Source organism: Pholcus phalangioides, unplaced genomic scaffold, assembly GCF_987345545.1.
Source record: "Pholcus phalangioides strain wild (caught in Gottingen) unplaced genomic scaffold, Ppha-v1.0 ptg000024l_1, whole genome shotgun sequence".
Taxonomy (NCBI): Eukaryota; Metazoa; Arthropoda; class Arachnida; order Araneae; family Pholcidae; genus Pholcus; species Pholcus phalangioides.
The window spans coordinates 976,391-998,435 of NW_028301616.1; the positions used below are offsets into that span (position 1 = coordinate 976,391).

At 38.1% G+C, this 22,045-nt stretch overlaps 1 protein-coding gene and 1 pseudogene across 4 annotated transcripts in view; both read right to left on the reverse strand.

Annotated features, from left to right (window-relative positions):
* Positions 1-11,441, reverse strand: part of RpLP0 (ribosomal protein LP0) — a 40,607-nt gene extending 29,166 nt beyond the window's left edge. The window contains exons 1-3 of one of the 3 annotated variants that reach the window (XM_089251086.1): positions 11,069-11,228; positions 7,410-7,645; positions 2,241-2,331 (exon numbers count right to left, since the gene is read on the reverse strand). In XM_089251086.1, coding sequence (XP_089107212.1) covers positions 2,241-2,294 — 54 coding nt within the window. In that variant the 5' untranslated portion in view covers positions 2,295-2,331; positions 7,410-7,645; positions 11,069-11,228. Of the gene's footprint in view, positions 1-2,240; positions 2,332-7,409; positions 7,646-11,068 lie in introns of all 3 variants that reach the window. The other 2 variants (XM_089251085.1, XM_089251087.1) reach the window with 2 other exon arrangements.
* An 8,485-nt stretch (positions 11,442-19,926) lies between these two features.
* Positions 19,927-21,614, reverse strand: LOC149068542 (GATA zinc finger domain-containing protein 1 pseudogene; annotated as a pseudogene). Its single transcript, XR_016195144.1, has one exon. The product of XR_016195144.1 is annotated as a GATA zinc finger domain-containing protein 1 pseudogene (transcript).
* Between the last annotated feature and the right edge of the window lie 431 nt (positions 21,615-22,045).

The following is a 22,045-nucleotide window of genomic DNA, read 5'->3' on the forward strand; positions in this document are numbered from 1 at the left end:
TGAACAAGCATTTTTACACTTCCACCTCACAGCTAGATTACAGTGGATAACATTTAACATTTCTTGCGACGTTTCCATGAATTATGAAATCATTTTGCCTTGACTGGCTATCATATCCAGACGTGCCAACTTTTTAAATAGATAAATCTGGAGATTCTCCCGAAGGGGGTACCCCCCCCCCACCGGGGCTCATAAGACTCAATCGAAAAAATATTCACAAAAAGCGAATTTTTTTAAATTAAAAAAATCTTGGGTATATAGCAACTCTTAAAAGCTTTGTATTTAGCTTCATATACCTTAAAGTTTTATATTTTCTTTCTGATGATATAATCAATCTGTTCAAAATACAAAGCTGCTGATGAAAAAACTTGTTTATCGCACGGCTGTTAATGGAATACAATAACAATTATACAGGAATTAACATCCAAAATCATGCCCTGATAAATGTTTGGTTGACAGGTTGCGTGATTTTGTATAAAATGAAGGATTCAGGATAATTAATTGATTTCTTAAAATAATAACTTATTTGAAACATAACATGACTAAACAAAAATCTACGGGAGCGACATGTTACGCATTTTATGGTTCGGTCGCCAATCTCATGAGCCCCAAAGCAGAATGTTTTGCGATGTTCTGCAACGAGCCCTCAGCTGACTGAAAATGTTCTGCGGTAAAAATTCGCATGCACATAATAGCGTTTTCCTTCACTATTCTTAAAATTCTTCCATATTGTTCTGCAACAGCACTGGTTGTTCTACAACGTACGTCGCACATTTTGGCGCATTCTGCTTTGGGGCTCACGAGTGACAATAAGATGGCATCTACTTCGCAAGTGCTGCCATCTGAGATAAAATACAAACTGAATCTCACCACAAACGATTGCCGATAAATGCTACGTAAACAAAGTCATGTCTTTACCAGTTGCTTAAATGCGATGACCAAGAGTTTTTTTACAGCTGCTCGATGGGAATGACCGCAACTGCCCTCATTATTTTTCTCCTTAACGACGATGGCAGTAATTAACATTGTGACAGCTCGTATAAAATCTAATTTTATGCAAAAATCCAGAGCGGGAAAGAAGGTTGAAAAATCCGGAATTTTCCAGAGCTGGCAGGCCTGCATATCCATTCTGCGAGCAAATTTCTCATGTGCTAGATGACAACAGCATCATCTATTTTACATTTTTAAGTATTTTCTTTCACCATACAAAATTACATTGCCTCAGGAACATTCATGCAAATTTAAATCATTCCAACCAGTGGGGTTTTCCTTCCAGTATTTATTACCACTGGTTTGAAATCATAACTGTAGTTATAATCACTCTTCATATCATAAATCATCGCTAATTAATCTGCATTAATTATGCTTCAAACACTTTGTACTTGCCTAGTTTTTATCATAGTTTTTGCAAAATAACATCCTAATTAAACATTGAAAATAACTGGAGGAAACATTTGTTTTAATATGTTTACGTTGGATGAACGCAGGTGTCGAGGAGATATGATCGAAGTGTTCAAAATTTTCAATGGGATGGATAGGATGGATCATGAACTTTTAGTACACCGCGAATCGACTGCTTTTACAAGGGGACACCATGGTGCCGCAGGGAATTTTTCTCTAATAGGGTTGTCAATAAATGGAATAGCTTACCCCCCAGAGGTAGTAAATTGTAACACAACTGACACGTTTAAAAATAAATACGACAAACATGTGGGGTAAATAGAGAAGCTATCCATTCTTAGAATAAGACAACCATAAGTATTCTTTATCGGCATTGTATAATATTTCATCATGTGTATATATTGTTTATAATTTGTGTTGATTGTATTTTAATTGGATTGCTTTGTTTTTGAAATATATAACAACCATATTTTTATGGGCATCTTTTTATCAATCACCTCGTCGGACATTTTGTCTGTTGTGGCTTTTTATTTATATTATAGGGTTTGTAAGAACATTGGAAATTCTCAAACACACAAAATGTTTCCTCGAGTTAAGCTATAAAATAACTGAATTTCAAAAGTTTGTTCTAATAATTAAATAAAATATTTTTAATAAAAGTTAAAACAATAAAATTTCCAAAAAATCATTAAGTAAATACTATTAAAATTTATTTAAACCAAAAAACCCGGTTTTGGATTTTTTTCTCAAAGTTTTTTTAATCAATCCAGTATATTATACAAAATAACAAATTTATCTCAAAGATTAACTGCAATAGTTGAATGAATACTCAAGCTTACCACAAGTTTCAGGAAATAATTGCTTTTCCAAGTTGTTCGGTCCTCCCTGCCCATCTTGTAGTCCAAGGATTGCTCTTCAAGAGTTTAAGGACTATATATAAAAAAAAAAATTCATATAATTACAGGGTTCATACAAAATTTTCAAAATGAAAAGTAAGGAGTTTCAAACAGTAAAAAGGAGTCATGGCAAACTTCATAACTTACAATTTTTACAGCAAAAAAGGGGCGGGGCACATATGCAAATTTATTTTTAATTTGCAAACAAACTTTCCCTCTTCTCAAAAATATGGACGTAGAAGTGGTTCAAAAATTAAAAGTTTTGATTTGCTACGCAGCATCATAAGAATTCATAAAATAATCAATCCCCGTACATGTTTTCTGCCATCACCAAAGTGTTCCAAAACCTTCAAGTATTAGTCAAAAATATAACTCGTAACAGCATCACATAAATTATAAAAATTCTAAAAGTGATATTCCCCCTCCAATTATTCAAAATAAAAACCACAGCAAACAGATTTTTCTTACAAAATTATTTATATTTGCAGCAATTCTAGGCGCGCGTGCACACACACACTTCCAGCACAACTCCCTAGATAGTAAATTGCCTATAGATGGTAATAGACCCGAGTTGTGTTTGGTTTGAAAGAGAAAGCCCCCCCCCCCCCCGATATCACTAACTCAAACAATCTGGGAATGTGCCGCGGGCCGCTCAATTGAAATAAGAATTTGCCACGAGCAACTTAATTCATCTGTAAGTTGTAAGTGTACAGCATCACTTGAGGCAGGCCACATTTAAGCCATGTGTTGAGCACATGTATGCTTTAAAATAAAGGGCTGTTTAAGTATTACGTCAGCAAATTTTGACTCACCCCTAGTCAGAAATAGTCAGCAAAACTTTCACCCTCCCCCCCCGTCAGCGCTCTGCCCCCCTTCCTCATTACGCTTATTGGTGGAATCTGAATGGGGGCTCCCCCCCCCCCAGATCAAAAATTTATTTTTTTTTAATCCACAAAATATTTTTTAAAAGAATTGTAAAAATATTTTTCACAATTTCGAAACAAAATATCTTTATATGCTATTATAATCAATCTTTGTTCATTTCAATGCTATTTGAAGGCTAAGAACCCAAAATTGCTCAAGAAATTCATTGCGACCCTACCTTCCTAAGCCCTTGACCTGCGGTAAACATTCAGCCTGCGCGGACCAAACGTAGCCTGTCTCAATCTATTTTTGTAACAATGAACCAAGTGACACATTTACAGATCGCTTAAGTGACTCGTGGCACAATTCCAGACCATACAAGCTTTAAGCGATCCCTTGAGTGACATGTGACAAAGTTTTAGAGCATTGGTCCTGCCACCAGTGTGGTTCTACATCACTCAAGTTATCCGCAGCACATTCCCAGACTACTTAAGTGATCTGCGGCATAATCACGGTTCACTTGTATAACGCGCGGCACAGCTAGAGCATTTGGATCCGCTAAGTATTTCAAGATCACTAGAGTGGCTCTGTAGGGGACTCAATAGGGAGAATGTTAGTTCAGGTGCCCACAAACTAGTGAAAAGTTTTACTCGTTTTTCGCGCACAGAGTAAGACGCCCTAAAGAATATTTCATATTTTTTTTTATAAAGGGTGGTTGATGACGTAAAAATCATTCAAATCACCACCCCTTCCCCCCTCCACGTCAGCTAATCGAAAATCCCCCATCCATGCTGACGTAATACTTGAATGACCCCTAACATAAAGATACCCGAAAGTTATTTTCTGAGGGTTAAAAAAAGTGGGTTTAGCTATAGCGGCTGATTCCCCCCCCCCCCTGTAAAACCAGACGTGGCTTGGGCTGTCTCTTTTAAAAGCCGGGGTTTACTAGCAGGTTTTCTACGCCGCGCGCAACGTGAATCACCCAGCGCGACACGCAGTCTATTCATCAACATGAAAACCAGTACGACTGTTTTCCTACAGAGCGCAATACGGCTCACGACAGCGCTTTACGTCGGGCATGATCGGCAGACTGCTTCTGGGGGAGTTAAGCGTCATGTGTCGCGCGTTTCACACACAGCGATCTTCCCTTCATTTTCGTGTTGTCTCTTCCCTTTTAACCGGAGCATGCAGCCGATAGAGTAGATGACGCCAGGGTCATATACTATATAGCTGTCCTGTGAGCCGATTCGCCACGCTTGGAAAACGCAAATGCGTAACCTCATTATGTAACATTTCTGCCGACACGAAATGACCCAGTTAGGTTCACGCGGCGCAAAAAGCAGACTCCTAGAAAAACCTGGCTTTAGGGATGAACGCTACGGGATCCCAAGAGAGATAAACCCATTGTCTCTCTCATGGAATCTCTTGTGTGTGGATAGAGCCTGTTCTTTTTTTTTTGCCTTTTTATTTACGGTAACCAATCTGCGAAACAGATTCGCTTGTCGTCGTCCATTACTCCAGTGGAACTGAAATTTTTTTCCCTTTCTTTTTCAGTAGCGAGTTGTAATGTGAATAAAACACGTAAAAAAAAACTGCGGAAAGCCGTGACATTTTGTTTCTCGGAATTTCCCTAGTGAGATATTGGCTGTAAGCAAATGGGAAGGAGGGATGAAATAGGAATAATAGGAGAGAACTGCAGGGTAAAAAAAAAAGACTATTGCGGTGAAAGTAGGAAAATAATAGGAAAAATAAGAAAGCTGCGAGGTCTGCACTCAGTATGCTGCGTAACATAGGAGGTTCGAGACATCGTTTCGCCGCATAAGTAAAAACCTTCTCACCACTGGGCATGAGGGAATTTTCGGCTACTGGTTCAGCGGAGTGATATCGTTCTACGGACCATCGATTTCCACTGCTGACCAGTTTGCGACATAGGCAGGAAAACACGTCAAAACTAGCGATTCGGTGAAAAATCACATTTTTAGAAGCAAAAGCGTATAATCGTATTAATTTACTAAATATGACAAAATCGTAACGGTTGGCAGGTATGCACAACCATTGGATGTTCCAATCCCACCCCCCCCTGCTTTCACATTTCCTATTACAAAGGGAGAGAGGGTATTTTTTTCTCTTTTCTTCCTCTTTATATTCGGGGAAAGCTTCCTCTTGTTTTTCTAGGCAATGCTATTCATCACCATGGGGAATGCCTATTCTAAGAAAGATCATCCCTTCAGAGAAAAAAAAAAGTATTTTTCAGGCATGGCTGCAAAAAAGTAAGGAGTTATAAGGGCTCTTCCAGAGGGAAATGAAAAGTTAGTAGTTTTTAAGGAGTTTGTAAGGATGTGCGAACCCTGAATTAGAATTTAAACATGGAAATCAAGCCAAGCACACGAATTTGCATTCAAGTCATAAATTAGAACAGCCCTAAGCTGACTGGAAATGTTCCGGTGCTAAAATTTTCGTAATAATGCTTGCTGTGATCAAAATGCTTGATTTGGGACAATTTTTTTCAATGCAGGTGATTTGAATAATCAGCACCATCACTTAAAGGCTATAGGTTATACCATTTTTCTTGACCGGACGTATATAGTGTTTTCCCATTCCATTAAATTTTTCTTTGTCATCATTTGGCATGCATATTATGGAAAATAGGGTAAATTAAATTAGATTAAACCTACCTAAAAATCTAACGATTTTCTTGTTCAAACAAATCTTATTCATACAATGTCTCAAACTCTAAACGAGATTTCTATTTGAACAAGAAAATCATTTTCATAAGCCTCTACCACAATTACATGGAATTATTTCACACAAGAGAGGTAAATCGTAATAGTTATTACAGGACTCCAGATAAGGGTGCTAACTCTAATAAAAAAAAAATTGGCAGTTATTTTCAATTATCTATAACGGGTGGCCAACTTTCTGTTCACGGGCAAGCATAATGGTCGGCTATAACATTGTGAGCCACAGTGATACAACTTTGGTGTATAAAAGCTGCTCCATTAATTGAATTAGTTATTAATTTCGTCACTAGAAATAGGCAGTTTGTTAATCGAGAAATCTGCTGTTGGAACCGAAAGCTCAAATAATAACCACAAATTTTTTTTACGGTACTTTTATCTTGCCGCATACCAAAACAAGTTAGTTTACCTTTTCCTTATTAACCCTGCAGTGCTCGTGCGGTGTCCAAGAGACATCAGGTGCATTTCTTTTATTCAGTGTTTTCAGATTCCCTAGCTAACTCGTGTGTTTCTATGTACCTTCATATTAATACAAATACAACGCCACAACAGGCAAATTGCCCAACGAGGTGGCTGACTTAAGAACATCATGGATCCCTGAGCTATTTTTTTTGGAGGCCCTACCTACTTCTGCTACACCCCCCTCCCACGGAACCCCCAACGAATCGTTAATGTGCGTGTACGTGTAGTGAAACCTGACGTGAAATTTTTGTTTCTCTGTAATGCTTGTTATGTGTAGTGGTGCCATCTGCCACCAGTTTTTCTAACTATGAACGAAGTGTTATGATTGAATGATTTATCGTTGTAGGACTGTTGCTCTCTGTGGAGAGACTTTTTAACGGGCAGATCGGCCCGCATTTGCGCTTTGAAGTTGGGAACCACAGAAAACCAACTTCAGCCGACCACCACAGCGGCAAATTAGATTAAATACTAATGTAAAGAAATCAATATAGTTCCAGTTCTGGAGGAAAAAGTTTTTCATGAATGTGCCCTTCTGGAATCTAGGATGCATCACATGACCTTGAATTTAATATCTACAAATACTAAAATCTAATATTTTTAATTTTTATTGGCAACAGCTGTTCTCAAATTATTTCCATATTTTTAGATCCGAAGTTTTCAAGAAAGTGGAAAAGTTGAAATTGATCCTGATGAAATAATGGCATTGCAGAATTTTTGAAACAAGCATACCGTTAGACAAGTAAAATAAAGAACAGTAGAGAAAAATAAGAAATTGAACAGTGTTTTGTTGTAAATGAATTTAGAAAATGAGCTCTATAAATATTACATCCCAGCCATAGCATTGAAGAAATGTACGAGTAAATTAAAAAATAATATAGCAATGGAATGAAACTGTCCCCTCTACTGGACACACTATCAGCCATTCTTCGAATTCATTTAAAAATAAAGAAATAAATTTTTAAACAACAGAAGTGGGAAGTGAAAGTCCATTTCAGAGCAGCAAAACCCAGGATTTGCAACATAAATTAGAACAGCGAAATTGACTTACGGTGACCTCCACCCCCTTTCAAAATAAAACACGTCTTTTGTTGTCAAACATCTTTTCATCAGCTCGTTTTTTTGTTTTTGGTGTTTCAGGCTCTTGATACCTTGTTTGAAAGAACAGCTGTGAAAAATTTTCAGACCAGTATTTGAGATGACAATTTTAAGGGCACCATTTGTCTGGAACAGCAGTTTTTTTTAAATGGGCTAAAAATTCTCTAGGTTTCCAATTTTTTTTATACTCTGACAGAAATTTGACGAGATTGAAGATTTGACACATATTTGGCAAATTAAAGCTCATGATTTGACGGACTTGATCTTTTACTCCCAGAATGAAAATGTTTTGTTCATCTGGATTTATGTAATGACAATTGACCATAATAATTTCTGCTACTTGCACTGGCGACTTATTATTGCAAAACAAACTGACTCACATTTGCGCTTTAAAGACCATTGCAAACCATCTTAAGTTGCACGATCACTGATATTATCAGGGTTTTTTTTACAATGGGAAGCCCGATGAGAGGCCAATAGTTTAAATAAGGGACCACAATTAACCCAATCCAATTTTCAGAGACAAGTTAGAGTTCAAGACCTCAGGAACTGGGAAAATTCAAAAAATTGATTTGGGAGAGGGGAATGGGAAGAACAAACGATCCACTACATTCTCTTTATTTCGATAACTTTTCTGGACTTCCAGCAACTCTTTCAATGATAGGCCAGATAGATCGTAATAATAAATCGCCAGCATAGAAAACAATATGAAAAATATCATGAAACACAAGAGAAATGGAAACATAAATAACAGCTGAATTGAGAGAGCATAAAAATGCTAAAACCAACAAAAATTATAAATTAAAACCCGGACTCTTTTCGGGAATACGGGTTCTTATAAATAAAATAAGAACGATGCAGGGGCATCCTGCATGTAGAAAAGAATAAATATTGGAAAATATTAAAAGGTACAACCTGAGGGAAAATATATCCAAAATAATTCCAATTAATTCGACACACACACTAAATCGTATATACGGAAGGAAGAGAAAATATGAACTATCCCAACGGTTTTTCAAAACGCAGCGGCTGTAAGGTGACGTCATTTGGAAGAAAAAAATAGAGAGAATAGAATGGAAAAAAAGAGAAGACCAGTTTGAAAATGGCAGTAAAACCTGTTTGAAAGACGCGCTAGGAACACGGAAAAACAACCACCAGCGCCACTGCCTCGCAGAATTCTTCGAATATTCTGGAACAACGACAACCCAGCAGAACAACAAACCAGAGCGCGCCAACAATGGCAACTTATCGCCGGAAAAAAGTCGCCAACTTGACGTGTCCCCTATATCGAAGCTGTTCCCAACGAATAATACAAGGGCATGCGTCAATCAAGATAACATTGTATAGCAGTTGTTCATTTAAAATTGTATACTGTATGGTCTGTCTTCGTGATCACAGCTGTATAACAGCGTACATAAAGGTTATGGAATATACAGTATTTACTTCTAAAGAAACAATTATTCTATGATGCAGTGGCAGAGAATATGCTACACATCATCAAGCAGCTCTTGCACCACAAGGCAGTCCGGATGAACCGAGAAAGGTCCTTCCAGACATAACCAATACATCAATGGCAATATTTTTGATACATGTGGAAATAAATGCTTAAAAAATACACTAGTGAAACTGGGAATAAATTGTAATGGTTATCCAAACTCATTTAGACAGATCCCAAAAGGTTCTTCCAGACACATCAATGGTATTGTGATAAATGCAGATTAGCAATGTTGCCTGATGTCGTACAAGTTGGTTATATTTAACCACATGCATAGCGAATCAGGCGATGATCTGCACAGTTTGGAACGCCAACAAAGCAAAAATACACTTTCTTGGAGCTGAGCTGTGCATAACGTCATTTTCAGGAAGGCAACAAGTATAAAAAAATCCTAATTTTTTTTCCACCATAACTCATCATTCAAAACAGTTGTCAGCCAAGATAACATTATATACTGTATGGTCTGTCTTTATGATCGTAGCTGCATAACAGCATACACAAAGGTTATGGAATATACAGTATCTCTACCTCCAAAGAAGCAAAATTATTCTATGATGCAGTGGCTGAGAATATGCTGCACATTATCAAGCAGCTCTTACACCACAAGGCAGTCTGGATAAACCGAGAAAGGTCCTTCCAGACATGACCATTACATCAACACCAGACTCTTCAGAAGGTTGCCAAATGTACCTTGGAAAAGTTATCTTTTCTGTGCTTGCCCGCTCAAACTGGACTATATTGTCTTTTCTTTGTCAGCTAGGGCTTTATTATTAATACAGTGAAATAACTGGGGTTATAAAAAAAGACATTTACTTTTGGATTACATAAATGTAGCAGCTTATTGCATCGTTAATTTTTTTTTAATTTATAATCAGGGGTAAGGGATCATACCAAAAGCTAAATCACATTAATGGTTACAGATGTAACAACGTTACTATGTTCCCTCATGCCTCATTTGCATGACAGGATGTGCTAGCGATTGGACAAAACGTTTTCGCACTATTGTATTGACTCTCATATCTCACTTTCATAAACAAACTATACGTCAGGTTGCACTACACGTACATGCACATTCCCACATTTACCGATTCGTTGGGGGGTTCCGCGGGGGGGGGGGGGGTGCGTTTGTGGTGTAGCAGTAGTAGGTAGGGGCTCGGGGATCCATGATGTTCTTAAGTCAGCCACCTCGTTGGGCAATTTGCCTGTTGTGGCGTTGTATTTGTATATTGCAGTAACACTGCCCCAAAGCAGAATTTTTAGCACTGTTTGCGACAAGCCCTCAGCTGACTGGAAATGTTCTGCGGTAAAAATCCCCATACATGTGATAGTGGTTTTTTATTTTTCTTCTTAAAATTCTTCCAAATTGTTCTGCAGTATGCATTGTACTGCAGAACAATTTGAAAATATAATAATTGAATAATCAAACCCAAAAGGTAATTCATTTTTGCATAAGGGTAATCAAACTATTTTCATTGCCCAGTATTAGAAACACATTGCAGGCTGCCGAAATAAAACTTTTTCATTTAGCCCAAACATATCTATTGTCAACTTTCAAGGCAGAGGATACCCCTCAAGGCAGAATCATCCTGTTCAGCAATGTTTCGCCAATTTGTTTTGCAAGAAAAATTCGCACGGGAATCGGCCAAAAAAATTTTCCCTGGGCTTTACCCTTGTGAGAAAGGGAGGGAGCATAGAAACTACCAGTGAAACCTCGATACAACCCTACTCTGCGTACAAAAAAAACTACGTTGTAGCGAGGTTTTACAGTATGCAGTTGTGAAATTATCAAAGCGGTGGTCAAATCACAGTGGGCCGCCTCATTAAAAAACGAAGTTACAGCCTTGGATTTAACCAACGCAAAGCAAACAGTGAAACTTCGCAACAACTTCTTACCCCCTCAGAGTACAATTATATCGAGGTCTCGCTGTATAAGCTGAGAAATGACCGATTCGGAATGATGTATATGAATTCAATTTGAATTGAAGCGTTGTGAATTGTCAATTCACAAATAATAACCAATAAAAAACATCAAAATTCCACGCGCATTAGATAAAATATAAAAAGACCACAAAATTATATCAATGAAAAAACACAAATGGTATTGAATGGCAACTTACAACCATTCAAATCGATTGAACTTTCCATCGAATAAAAACAATACATCACCGCGGGCAATGCTTGGGAGTTACTGTTAATTATTGAGAAAATAATATTGCAATTTATGTGAAAATAAATGCGGATGGACAAAGATTGAAACAACTCTTACCACGATATCTTGAATTATGACGAGGTGAAGGAAAAGTTTCCGGTTTGGCGATTTGGTTTTGGTAGAGTTGTTTACTTCATTGAGATAACCTTTTCTTTTGTGAAAGAATCGTTACGTTACTAGACGTCCTTATATTTTCTGTATCCGTTCAAGTCTCTCTCTCTCTCTCTCTCTCACTGAGCTAAAGTAAACTTACTTTTATAGCTCAGTGGTTCAAGTGCACTCATGCTTTCCGAATTCTGGAGCTTTTGTACTTTCTAGAGAGAGAAAAAAAAATCATCCTACGAACAGGCCCGCAATTAGGGCTTTTGAAAATACACTAAAAATGGTATATATATACACATACATTGAGTATATGTGCTTTGCCCCCCCCCCCACCACCCGAAAAAGTTGAAATGACGGCCCTGCCTAAGAATTTATACTTCTTCACCACATTCCCACCATTCGGAAAATTTTCCGAGTTTCCTGTCATATTCAGTGGTTCCTTTTAAATTTTTGACGACAGTTAGCGATTCCCATGTTTTCTCGAATTGAGACCCTATATTCCCGTTTGTTTCGTGGGAAATATGGTCAGTATGATACCACTAATGCCATGTGATGGTAAGTGTGATACCACCTAAAATCCATGTGGGGTCATTCAAGTATTACGTAAGCAAACTTTTAGCCATTTTTGACCCCCCCCCCTTGTCAGCAAAATCTCGTCATCACTGTCCCCTACATCCTAACGCATAGGGGGCTCATGCACCCTTAGAGGAGAAATAAAGTTTAAGAGAAATAAAATAAAGAAAAACTTATATTTCTTCTCGATGCATGCACCTCTCCCCCAACGGCAAAAAAATATTTTAAAAAAATTAAAATTTCGAAAGAAAATACCCTTTATATGTTATAATCGATTTCTGTCAATTTCAATGCTATTTGAAGGGTCATAACTAGATCCCGGATTATATGCATTTGCATATTTTGGCTTTTTTCAGCATTAATGCATATAAATGCATAAAATCAAGGAATTTTCAGAATAGGTGCATATTTGTGAAGGTTTATTGAAGCTCAATCACTTTTCATGGTTTTTCAAATGAATATTGCTCTCACACTATTTTCATAACATTTTTTCTTTCAAATATTAACTGTTTCAGCGTGAGCGTCAAAAATGTTAAATTTTAGAAATAGCCTCGAAATTCTTTTTACTGGTATTGCGTTACGAAACACAGCCAGACTAACTAAAAATTAAAAATACTTAAATAAAAAGTTTTAGCGTTTTAGAAGTTATTTGATAAGCAGTATATGCATATCTGAGGATAGTTTTTATATATATTTTCTATAGTTATATATATATTTTCTATAGTTGTAAATGAATATAACTATAGAAAATATGCATTTTAAAAACATATTTGCTTTTTTTTCTTTTTTATTTTCTCATTTTTGGTACATATTTTGGAAATTTTAATTTTTTAAATAATTTTTTGAATACAAACACAAAAACCACAACAGGCAAATTGTCTAACGAGGCGGCTGAAAAAAAAGATACCCATAAAAAATATGGATGCGTGTAAAGACAGTATATATTTCGACATTTTTAAGTGCATATTTTAGCATATTAAGTGCATATTTTAGCATATTAAGTGCATATTTTGCCACTTTTTAGATGCATCTAATCCGGGCTTCAGTCAACTCAAAAAAAATTTCTCTTTAAAAATTCATTGTGACCCACCCTTTAAGCCATATATGGTAAACCCTTCACCCGCAGATCAAATGTGGCCCTGAAGGTTATCTGATGTGGCTTACCCATGGCCCCCACGAGGGGGGGGGAACTGACAGTGCCCGGGACAGTTCTCATCATTTTTTGCTTTTTCACGCTATAAAATAACTAGAGAAGGGGCCCGTGAAAAGTCTGACTGAAGGGCCCACAAAAGATCCCAGCCTAGGGGCCCCGTTTCAGGATGTGGGGGGTCATGGGCTTGCCCCCCAAACTTAATTTTGTAAAAATGAATTAAGCGGCATATTTACAGAACTCTTAAATGACCCGCGGCATAATTCCAGAGCATTCAAGTGGCCTGTGGCGCATTTTCAGATCACTGAAGTAGGCCTCAAAGATCACTTTCACATTGAAAGATCACCTAAGTAACCCGCGACACAGTTACAGAACACTTAAATGATCCGTGGCACATTTAGAGGTCCATTGAGTGACATGTGACACAGTCTTTGAGCACTTAAGCGGCCTTCAGTGCGGTTCTACATCACTCAAGTTACCCGCAGAACATTCCCAGAATATTTAAGTGATCCGTGGCATAATTACGCGTGATGCGTGACACATGATGCGTGACACAGTTCCAGAGCACTTAAACTACTCGGGAACATTTCCAAAGAACTTGAAGGATCCGTGAAACATTTAGAGATCACTAACGTGGATCTGTAAGGGCGACTTATAGGGAGAATGTTAGTTCATGTGCCCAATAGCTATACAAAGGTTTTTTCAGTTTTTGGCGCACCGAATAAGATGTCATTAAGAATATTTCATATGTTCAAAAAATGTGGTTGATGACGTAAGCATCATCCAAACTCCCTCCCCCCCCCCTTGTCATCAAAAGTCAGCAAATCGGAAACCCCCTCCCCTCATCGATGCTGACGTAATACTTGAATGACCCCTGTCAGATTATTGCAGTTTTTCCTGCCATCTATCCCGTAATTTGAGAACTTCGGCAATGAATCACAAAGAAACAAAACTAGGGCACATGTTGCCGTCTATTATTTAGAAAGCAAACGAAAAACTATCAACTATCACTCTTTCCCAATCCCAGATGGCAGCAAAGCGGTAAAAAATTTCATATGTCAACAAACATGGCGGCTCGTTTGAGGAATTTTCAGCCAGGTCGTGAGGGCATGATGTAGCTCAGGGGTAGCTAACAGCTGGCTCACGACAAGGCAAAAGTACCATGAAAAAATTAAATTTGTGATAATTATTTGAACTATCGGTTCCAACAGCAGATTTCTTGATTAACAACCCAAGTCGCCTGACGTCAATAAAAACGTTTTTTTGAAGTCATAAAATGTCTCAAACATGACGTGATAAAATGGTCATTTTATTAAGAAGACACCAACGAATAAGGCAAATACACGAAAATAAAAAGTCCTAATGCATTTCAACACCAATGGGTGCCGTCTTCAGAGGAAAATTTAACCACTACCACTAAAGTGGGAAAATTGGGTTGAATACCACATCTTAACGGTTGGTGTTAAAATGCATTAGGAATTTTTATTTTCGTGTATTTGCCTTATTCGTTGGTGTGTTCTTAATATTCTTGGGCAAAGTTGATCAACTCTTCTAAAATTGTCATTATGTCCATTTTGGAAATATCAAAAATGACGTCAATAAAATGACCACCTGCAAATAGTTGGACTTTCGGAAGATAGATGGCGCCATTCGAAGAGACAGGAGGAGGAAAAAATGTGCGTGGTTGTGGCGTAGCTCGGATTGCACCTATTTAACTCATGAAATGCTTTTACCTTAGAGGAGAAATAATATATCTCTTCTCAATGGCTTTTACCGACCGCACCATCGTAACAGTACCTGTTACGTGTTATTTTATGAAGACTTCACAAGTATTGATTAGTTGTATTACAATTTCCGTTAAGGAATATCCTGTTCAGTTTAGCCAATGGCAGTTATTTTTTCGTTTTCTTCTATTTCTTTTAAAAATATATAATTAGGTATATAATTATTTGCTTTATTTATATAATTATCGAAAAAAAAGAGATTGTAAAATTCATTTTTTTAGTTCAATTAAACTGGATTCTTTTTCAGTTGTTGACAGATTTCACAGATCCTCTAATCTTCCGTAAAAAGCATGATATGGATGCAATTATTATTTATATAACGTGTTGATAAATTTATATGAACAATTATAATTGTTAATAATGACTTTTCCTCGTTGAAAAGTTTTACATTTCCATTCAAGCAAAATTGCAATTAAAAGTAGTTCATTATCTTGTGACAACCAGTAGGGCCTATAGGCCTATTCAGAGGGCGTTTCAAAATTACCCGGGTTATTTTGAAACACCCTCTGAAACTTCATTAACAAACATTTTGGATAATTTTGATATTTTCATCCGGAACAGAATTTTCCAGTTCGAAAGAAATTCGTGATTTTTATGACGCAAAATCATTTACGCCATTTAATATCACGTCATTTTTAAGGTCATCAAGTATCACGTTATTTCCTGACCTTTATTGTTTGTGGTCATTAAATGACGTGATTTTTTTTTTTTGACTGACGTCATTCAGAGATAATGACCAAATTTTCACGACATATTTGACGTCAGGCGACTACTTGGGAAACTGCTTACAAACTTCTTATTTCTAGTGACGAAATTAATTTAATAACTGTAGTTATTAAATTAATTTCGTCACTAGTTTCGTCAGTTAGTTATAACTAATTAATTCAATTATAATGGAGCGGCTTCTACACCGAAGTTGCACCACTGATGCGGCCCGCGACGCTATAGCTGACCATTATGTTGGCCACTCCTGATGTAGCTGATATGGGCTACCATTGATGTTAGAAATTGTCCCAAAAAAGTGACAGCTGGAAAAAAACCTCGTCAATTGTATTCCCCGACAACCAACAAAATAATCGAAAAAATGCAAGGATGAGAGGAGGTCTCCTCTAATCTGATGATATATAGCCATCCACTTGACTCCAGCCACTTTTCGCGTGGGTTTATCTTTCGCCTTCTTGGATGTTTAACACTACGGAGGTACCAATCTACAATACTTGTAGTCCATCTGTTGTCCTGTCTTCTTGCAATATGTTCAGCGTATTTCCATTTTAAACGTTTAATTCTTTCCATGATATCATATACCTTTGTTTGGTTTCTTATCCAAATGATTCTTTTTCTTTATACTCATTTTTTGTGATAAGATTCTTTTTCTGCCTTTCCTTGTGATGCCCAACATACATTTTTCCATGCTCCTTTGTGTTGTCTGTCGTAGCGCCATCTTAAGAGCATCATATGCCCCCGGGAAAATTGATTTTTCTGGGGCCTTACCAGGCAAATTCCTCAAAAATTCACCTACTTCTCATTTTTCTGAGGCCCATCCGGGCACGGGCCCATGTGTTAAGACGGCACTCGTCTGAAGACTTTGCATCGTCTTGCTTGTAAGTGTCCATGTTTCTGTTTCATGAGTCAGTGCTGGTAGCACACACTGGTTAAACACTTTTCTTTTCAGGCATAATGGCATGTGACTCTTCAGAATTAGTTTTTTTGCTAAAAGTGCTCCAACCAATGCCGATCCTTCTGTTTATTTCATTAATGATTCTGTTGTCCATGGTAATTTCTTGTCCCAAGAAATCATAGCTTTCTACTTCTTCTATCTCTGTGTTGTTGAGCAAGATTGTCCTCTTTAACGCAAAGGGGTTTAACATAAATTTAATCTTTTGCAGATTCATTTTCAAGCCCACCTGAATACTTGCCTTCGCCAGTTCTTGCTTGTATCCTTTCTTATAGTTCGTCTGGATTACTGCTGATAACAACAATATCGTCGTCTGCAAAATACAAATGGTTTTGAGAAATTCTTTTATTTTAATTCCTTTTTTCTCATTCCAATCTATTTTTCTGAATACTTCTAAAACAACAGTAAAGAGTTTTGGTGAGATATTATCACCCTGTCTGACCCCTTTCCCAAGTTTAATCTTTGCTTTTCCTTTATCCAAACGAATGGTTGCAGTTGCTTTGTTGTATATTTTCTGATGATATTGTTTATGTCTTCTCTACCCCAATTACATCTACAGCTTTAACAACAACAGATGTGAAGACAGAGTCTAACGCTTTCCCAAAATCAATGAAGGCCCCACACAATGGTAATTCGCATTCTTTGTGTCTTTCTATGAGTTCTCTGACTGTTTATATGTGATCCATTGTACTAAATCCACTACGAAATCCTGCTTGTTCTTTTCGTTGGGTTTCGTCCTATTTGGATTCAAGCCTATATGTCATGACTTGGGTGAAGATTTCATAAATGACTGATAAGAAATTGATCGATGATTCTTGATATCCTCTTTTTAACCCTTTATGTAAAGAACCATCATTGCATTATTCCATTCTTCATCCTATTTTGTGAGACAATTTGTGAACAAAGTAGCTAACAATACTGGCAAATTCTTCTCCTGCTTCTTTAGTAATGTTTGTTGAAATCCCATCTTCACCTGGGCATTTCCCTTTTTTCATACATCTTACAGCCTTATACAAGGATGGCGTCACTCTCCGCTACCATACGAAGGTTTTTTAACAACTGGCAATTGCGAAGATATATTTTGGAAAGAGAGAAAATTCAACTGCCCCTGCGGGGAATCGAACCCACGTCCTTTCACTTTCCGGGTGAACGCCCTAGACCACTAGACTCATAGGCGGAGATAGACTTGGAAGTCTGGGGCAAGGTCATTATTGCTGGGGAGGCACGATAATGATGTCAATTCATATATACACATATAAATTAGATCTGTCAACTCCACTTTTGACCCACCCGTATCTCCGCCCATGACTAGACTACAGAGGCACCGAATCTCTTCTTTCTTTCCAAAATATATCTTCGCAACAGCCAGTTGTTAAAAAAACCTTCTTATAGCCGTGTAGACTTCTTTCAGCACAGGTACTACTTGTACAAAATTCGGCTTCATTTTATTTTCTTCTTGCTCCCTTTCCTCTGTTCCGATCCTGGTTCTTCATGTTTGTATAGAGTATTATAAAATTCCTCAACAATAGTAATACTTTTATTTCCATCTTGCCTTTTTAGAGTAGAAATTTCCTTTCTCCCCAAGGTCGTAGCGGGGGGGACCTTGGGGGTCTGGTTCCCCACCTCCCAAAATATGAGAAAAGACAGAAAAAAGATGGCCAAATCTATTGTTCTATCACTTTGCTCCCCCGAACGAAATTTCCGGCTACGGACCTGTTTCTCCCAACACGCAGTTTTTGTTTTACTGATTTTAAGCTTTTATTATAGTATAATATTTAATATTATTAGTCCAATAATAGATTTAATATTTAAAGAACTGGGTGAAAAGACATTGGTGCAAGCCCCAAAGTTTAGCGACTTCAAATTTAAGCAGCATCTATTCAGGCCCGTCATTTGGTGGGGTCTGGCTATAAAAAATACACTAGAAAAATGGTGTATATATACACATCCATTCATTGAGTATATGTTCTTTGCCCCGTGTCACTGGAAAAAGTTGAAATGAAGGTCATGCATCTATTTCTAGGTGACTAACCAAGCATCTTGAATAAATTTGTGGGGGTTGTCTCATATGCTTTCTTTGTGGGGGTGACGCTGGAGGAGCGAATAGTGATCTCAAAATGGATTTTACAGTTTTCTTCTTCCAGCGATTTTTATCAGACTGTCTTTTCCATACCATCCTGGAGAAAGCTGGGTCATGGTTAGAATAGCATCTGCCCTGTTTGGAGGCAACTTGGATTCTTGTATTCTGGGAATTTTGGATTGACAATGACAATTGTTTGACAATGGTGATTGGTCAAAGTGTATAAACATTAGGGGAAAAACATACAAAATTTTCATGTCTGAGAAGAAATATGTTTCATAGTGAAAAAAATTCTCCAGAAAAAGAAAATAATTTCGGAAACATGAGAACACGAACACACACACAACAAAAGGGAGGACTTTCCAAAACATAGGAGGAGGTTTAAGCACTGTTCAGAAGCCTGGTGTAGCCATGCGACTTTAAGGGCTGCTTCGATCTTCTAACGATAGCTCCAGTCAAGCATGGATCCAAATGAGAGAAATCCTGAAATATATAGCTGAATAACATGAAATAAATTTGTGTCCTATAAAATATGTGATGCCCCTACACATTAGGCCGCTTCTCACATACATCACCCTGGATCTGCCTGCCTCCACTTCCATTTGCAGCTAAAGATATCTACTTTGCTTCATTTGAAGATACTTGCCTCTCAGGGTTGTCTTAAGAGCACCGTGGGCACCTGGGCCAAGTGAATTTGCTGAGGGCCTACCAGGCAAAGTCTTGAAATTTTCAACCATATCTCATTTTTATGAGCCCCTCTTCTTTTGAGGCCCCTGGGCCATGCCTAGTTTACACTTCCATGCTCAGCTGAAGATGTCTGCGACTACCACTCAATAACACACTAGAAATATCTTTCAAGTATGATGCTTCACATTCACAGTTGAAGATGTCTTCTTTTGCTCAGGCATGATCCACTGGGAAAGGGGGGTAGGGTATAAGAATGATCGCCCCTCACAAGAACCAAATAATATGGGAAAATTTATCTGTCCCATAAAGTATGGGATGATTTAAAGAACTTGCACAACAATTCATCCCTCCTGACACATAGTCCACGCCTGTCCACTTGATCAACGCCTGGCTCCACTTAGGATGTATGGGCATGTTTATAGCTGGTGGTCAAAATCAGGGGTCCTTGGAGAGGTTTTGGGGAGGGTGCGGGATGAGAAGTGGATGTGTGAGAAACAATTAATGTAAAAGAAAAGCAATTGTAAGTTATCATATACTTCTATTAAACCACACACACACACCTTACCTTGTCGAGATTAATCAGAGAAATTTGTAACAAATATTATGTGTATACTGAACAATATTACAATATATATTGAATGAAGTTTGCATAAAAACAGCATAGGTTCTGCTAATGATGGTGATAAAATGCACATATAATAAAAAAAAGGAATTTCGTAATCTGTTTTAATCATTCTTCGAATAAAAGATGGAGTAAAATATAGTTGGAAACAATAGACACTGTATCACTATATACATCAAGAGTATCATTAACAGAAACACAATGTCTTTCCAATCAATACAATAGCGGGTTATACATTTGAATGCACATACAGAATCACGATGCGTTTAAAATGGGGGTTCCCACTGCTAACTCTAATTGCACCAAATCATAATGAAATACATTCTATTTAGCGAGTAAATAATTGGTATAATTCGCCAAACAAGTTTCTATATCAGGGATTCCAAAACGTTTGTGGCAGACTTAGAAATTTTGAAATATCTTGCTACATTTCCACCAGATCCTGAGATACTTTGATTCCTGAATAGCTTTGGTACACAGTTCTCCAGAACATCACCTTATCCGAGAACCCATGACATTGATACAACCCAGTAATGGACCTGCATAGAACCAGGATCAAGACGAAAACTCACTGAGCTCTGACCTAATTATTAAAGAAATTTTCCTCATCATAAATTAACTGAATGAATAAACTTTATAAATAGAAAGGGTCTCACTCCCTGAATGAGGATAAGAAGCACCTAGATAAGCCATGAGAAGAAAATATAGTTAACAAAAGGGACCATGAACAATAAAAAAAGTCATTAAACACCGGTTTAATGCATTTCAAAAGAAATAAAAACGGATCCACAGACAAATGAAATTCGGCAAGATCTTAAAATACACAGAAATGAGTTTCAATGTTTATACACAAGCCACCAAACATCACGTGCTGGTTTTTCAATACAAGCAATTATCTAATGATGAATTCCTCGGCACAATAACATGGAATTTCAAGACATTGATGCAAAAATTAAAATTCACTGGATATGCCTTGCTCTTTGACGGCAGATAGCGACTGCTCGGTTTTGATGTACGGGATAGTCTGCGGTCGGGATCGTGTCAAAACAATAGCAGTGGTCGGCTCTGCCGGTGGCCATAGCGGATAGATGGCGTTCCTATCCATGAAATAGTCTAGGTCACAATGACACACAAACTGCACATACTCCAACTTACGTGGCACGTCTTCTTCGGGACCAATCAGATAAGTCTTTAGGTCAAACCTATCCTTCGGGCTGCGGGTAGTGGGTATCAACCACGTCAGCAGGGCATACTTCTCGAAGTACTGGTCCTCCAGGAAGCCTCGGATCTGAGCGTAGAAGACGCCTTCCTCGACGTCCACGAGGGACACGACGTCGCCGACGCTCAGGTAAGATCCCCGGTAATACACTATGGGTTTCGAACTAGGCACGACGACGGGGTTTTGGACGCGGGTGCTGCTCCTTTTGAAGGTCGTGCGCTGTTTGCTCTTCCTCTTGTTGTTGCCGCCACCCTGTGGTTGGTTTTCGGCGCCCTTGTTGTTCCCATCGTGGTGCTTGACCTTCGAGTTCTTCAACCGGGTGCTCTTACGGGATGATGACGACGCTCCACTGCCAATGCTTTGGTGGCCGTTGCCGCTGGACGTAGCCGCGGACGTCGTGTCCAGGGCGCAAGTGTTGCAGGTGACGCTGCCGTCCTTGTTTTTCCTCCACAGAATCGTCACGTTACTCTTGCATACGCAGCACTTTGGTTTCGCACCAAAAGGCATGTTTACCTTCGACCTTTGTGTCTAGTCAAGACGGTTTTGATCGCTTCTTCATTCTTATAGCATCGTAGTAAAACGCTAGATGTCACTGCATAACTGTGTAAGAACAAAATTTAAAAACATTTTATGACAAGGGCGTAGCCGGGGGGGGGGGGCGAAATGTGAGAAAATGACCGAAAAAAGGGAAAAAGATGGCCAAATCTATTGTTCTGTCACTTTGGTCCCCCCCCGAACGAAATTTCTGGCTATGCCCCTGTTTTATGACCATATACGGTCAAAACAACTACGGGACTTTCGATCATAAATACTGTTATAATTAGGCTGACCATATTTCTTCGAGAGAAATACGGGACATCGGGATTCGAAATACGGGAAAATACGGGACATCGCCAATAATCGCCAAAAACGACGCCAAAACCAAACAAAGTTGCCAAATATTGTTGAGATTACGGAAAATCACAATGGCGGGAAATGATGCATTACCACAAG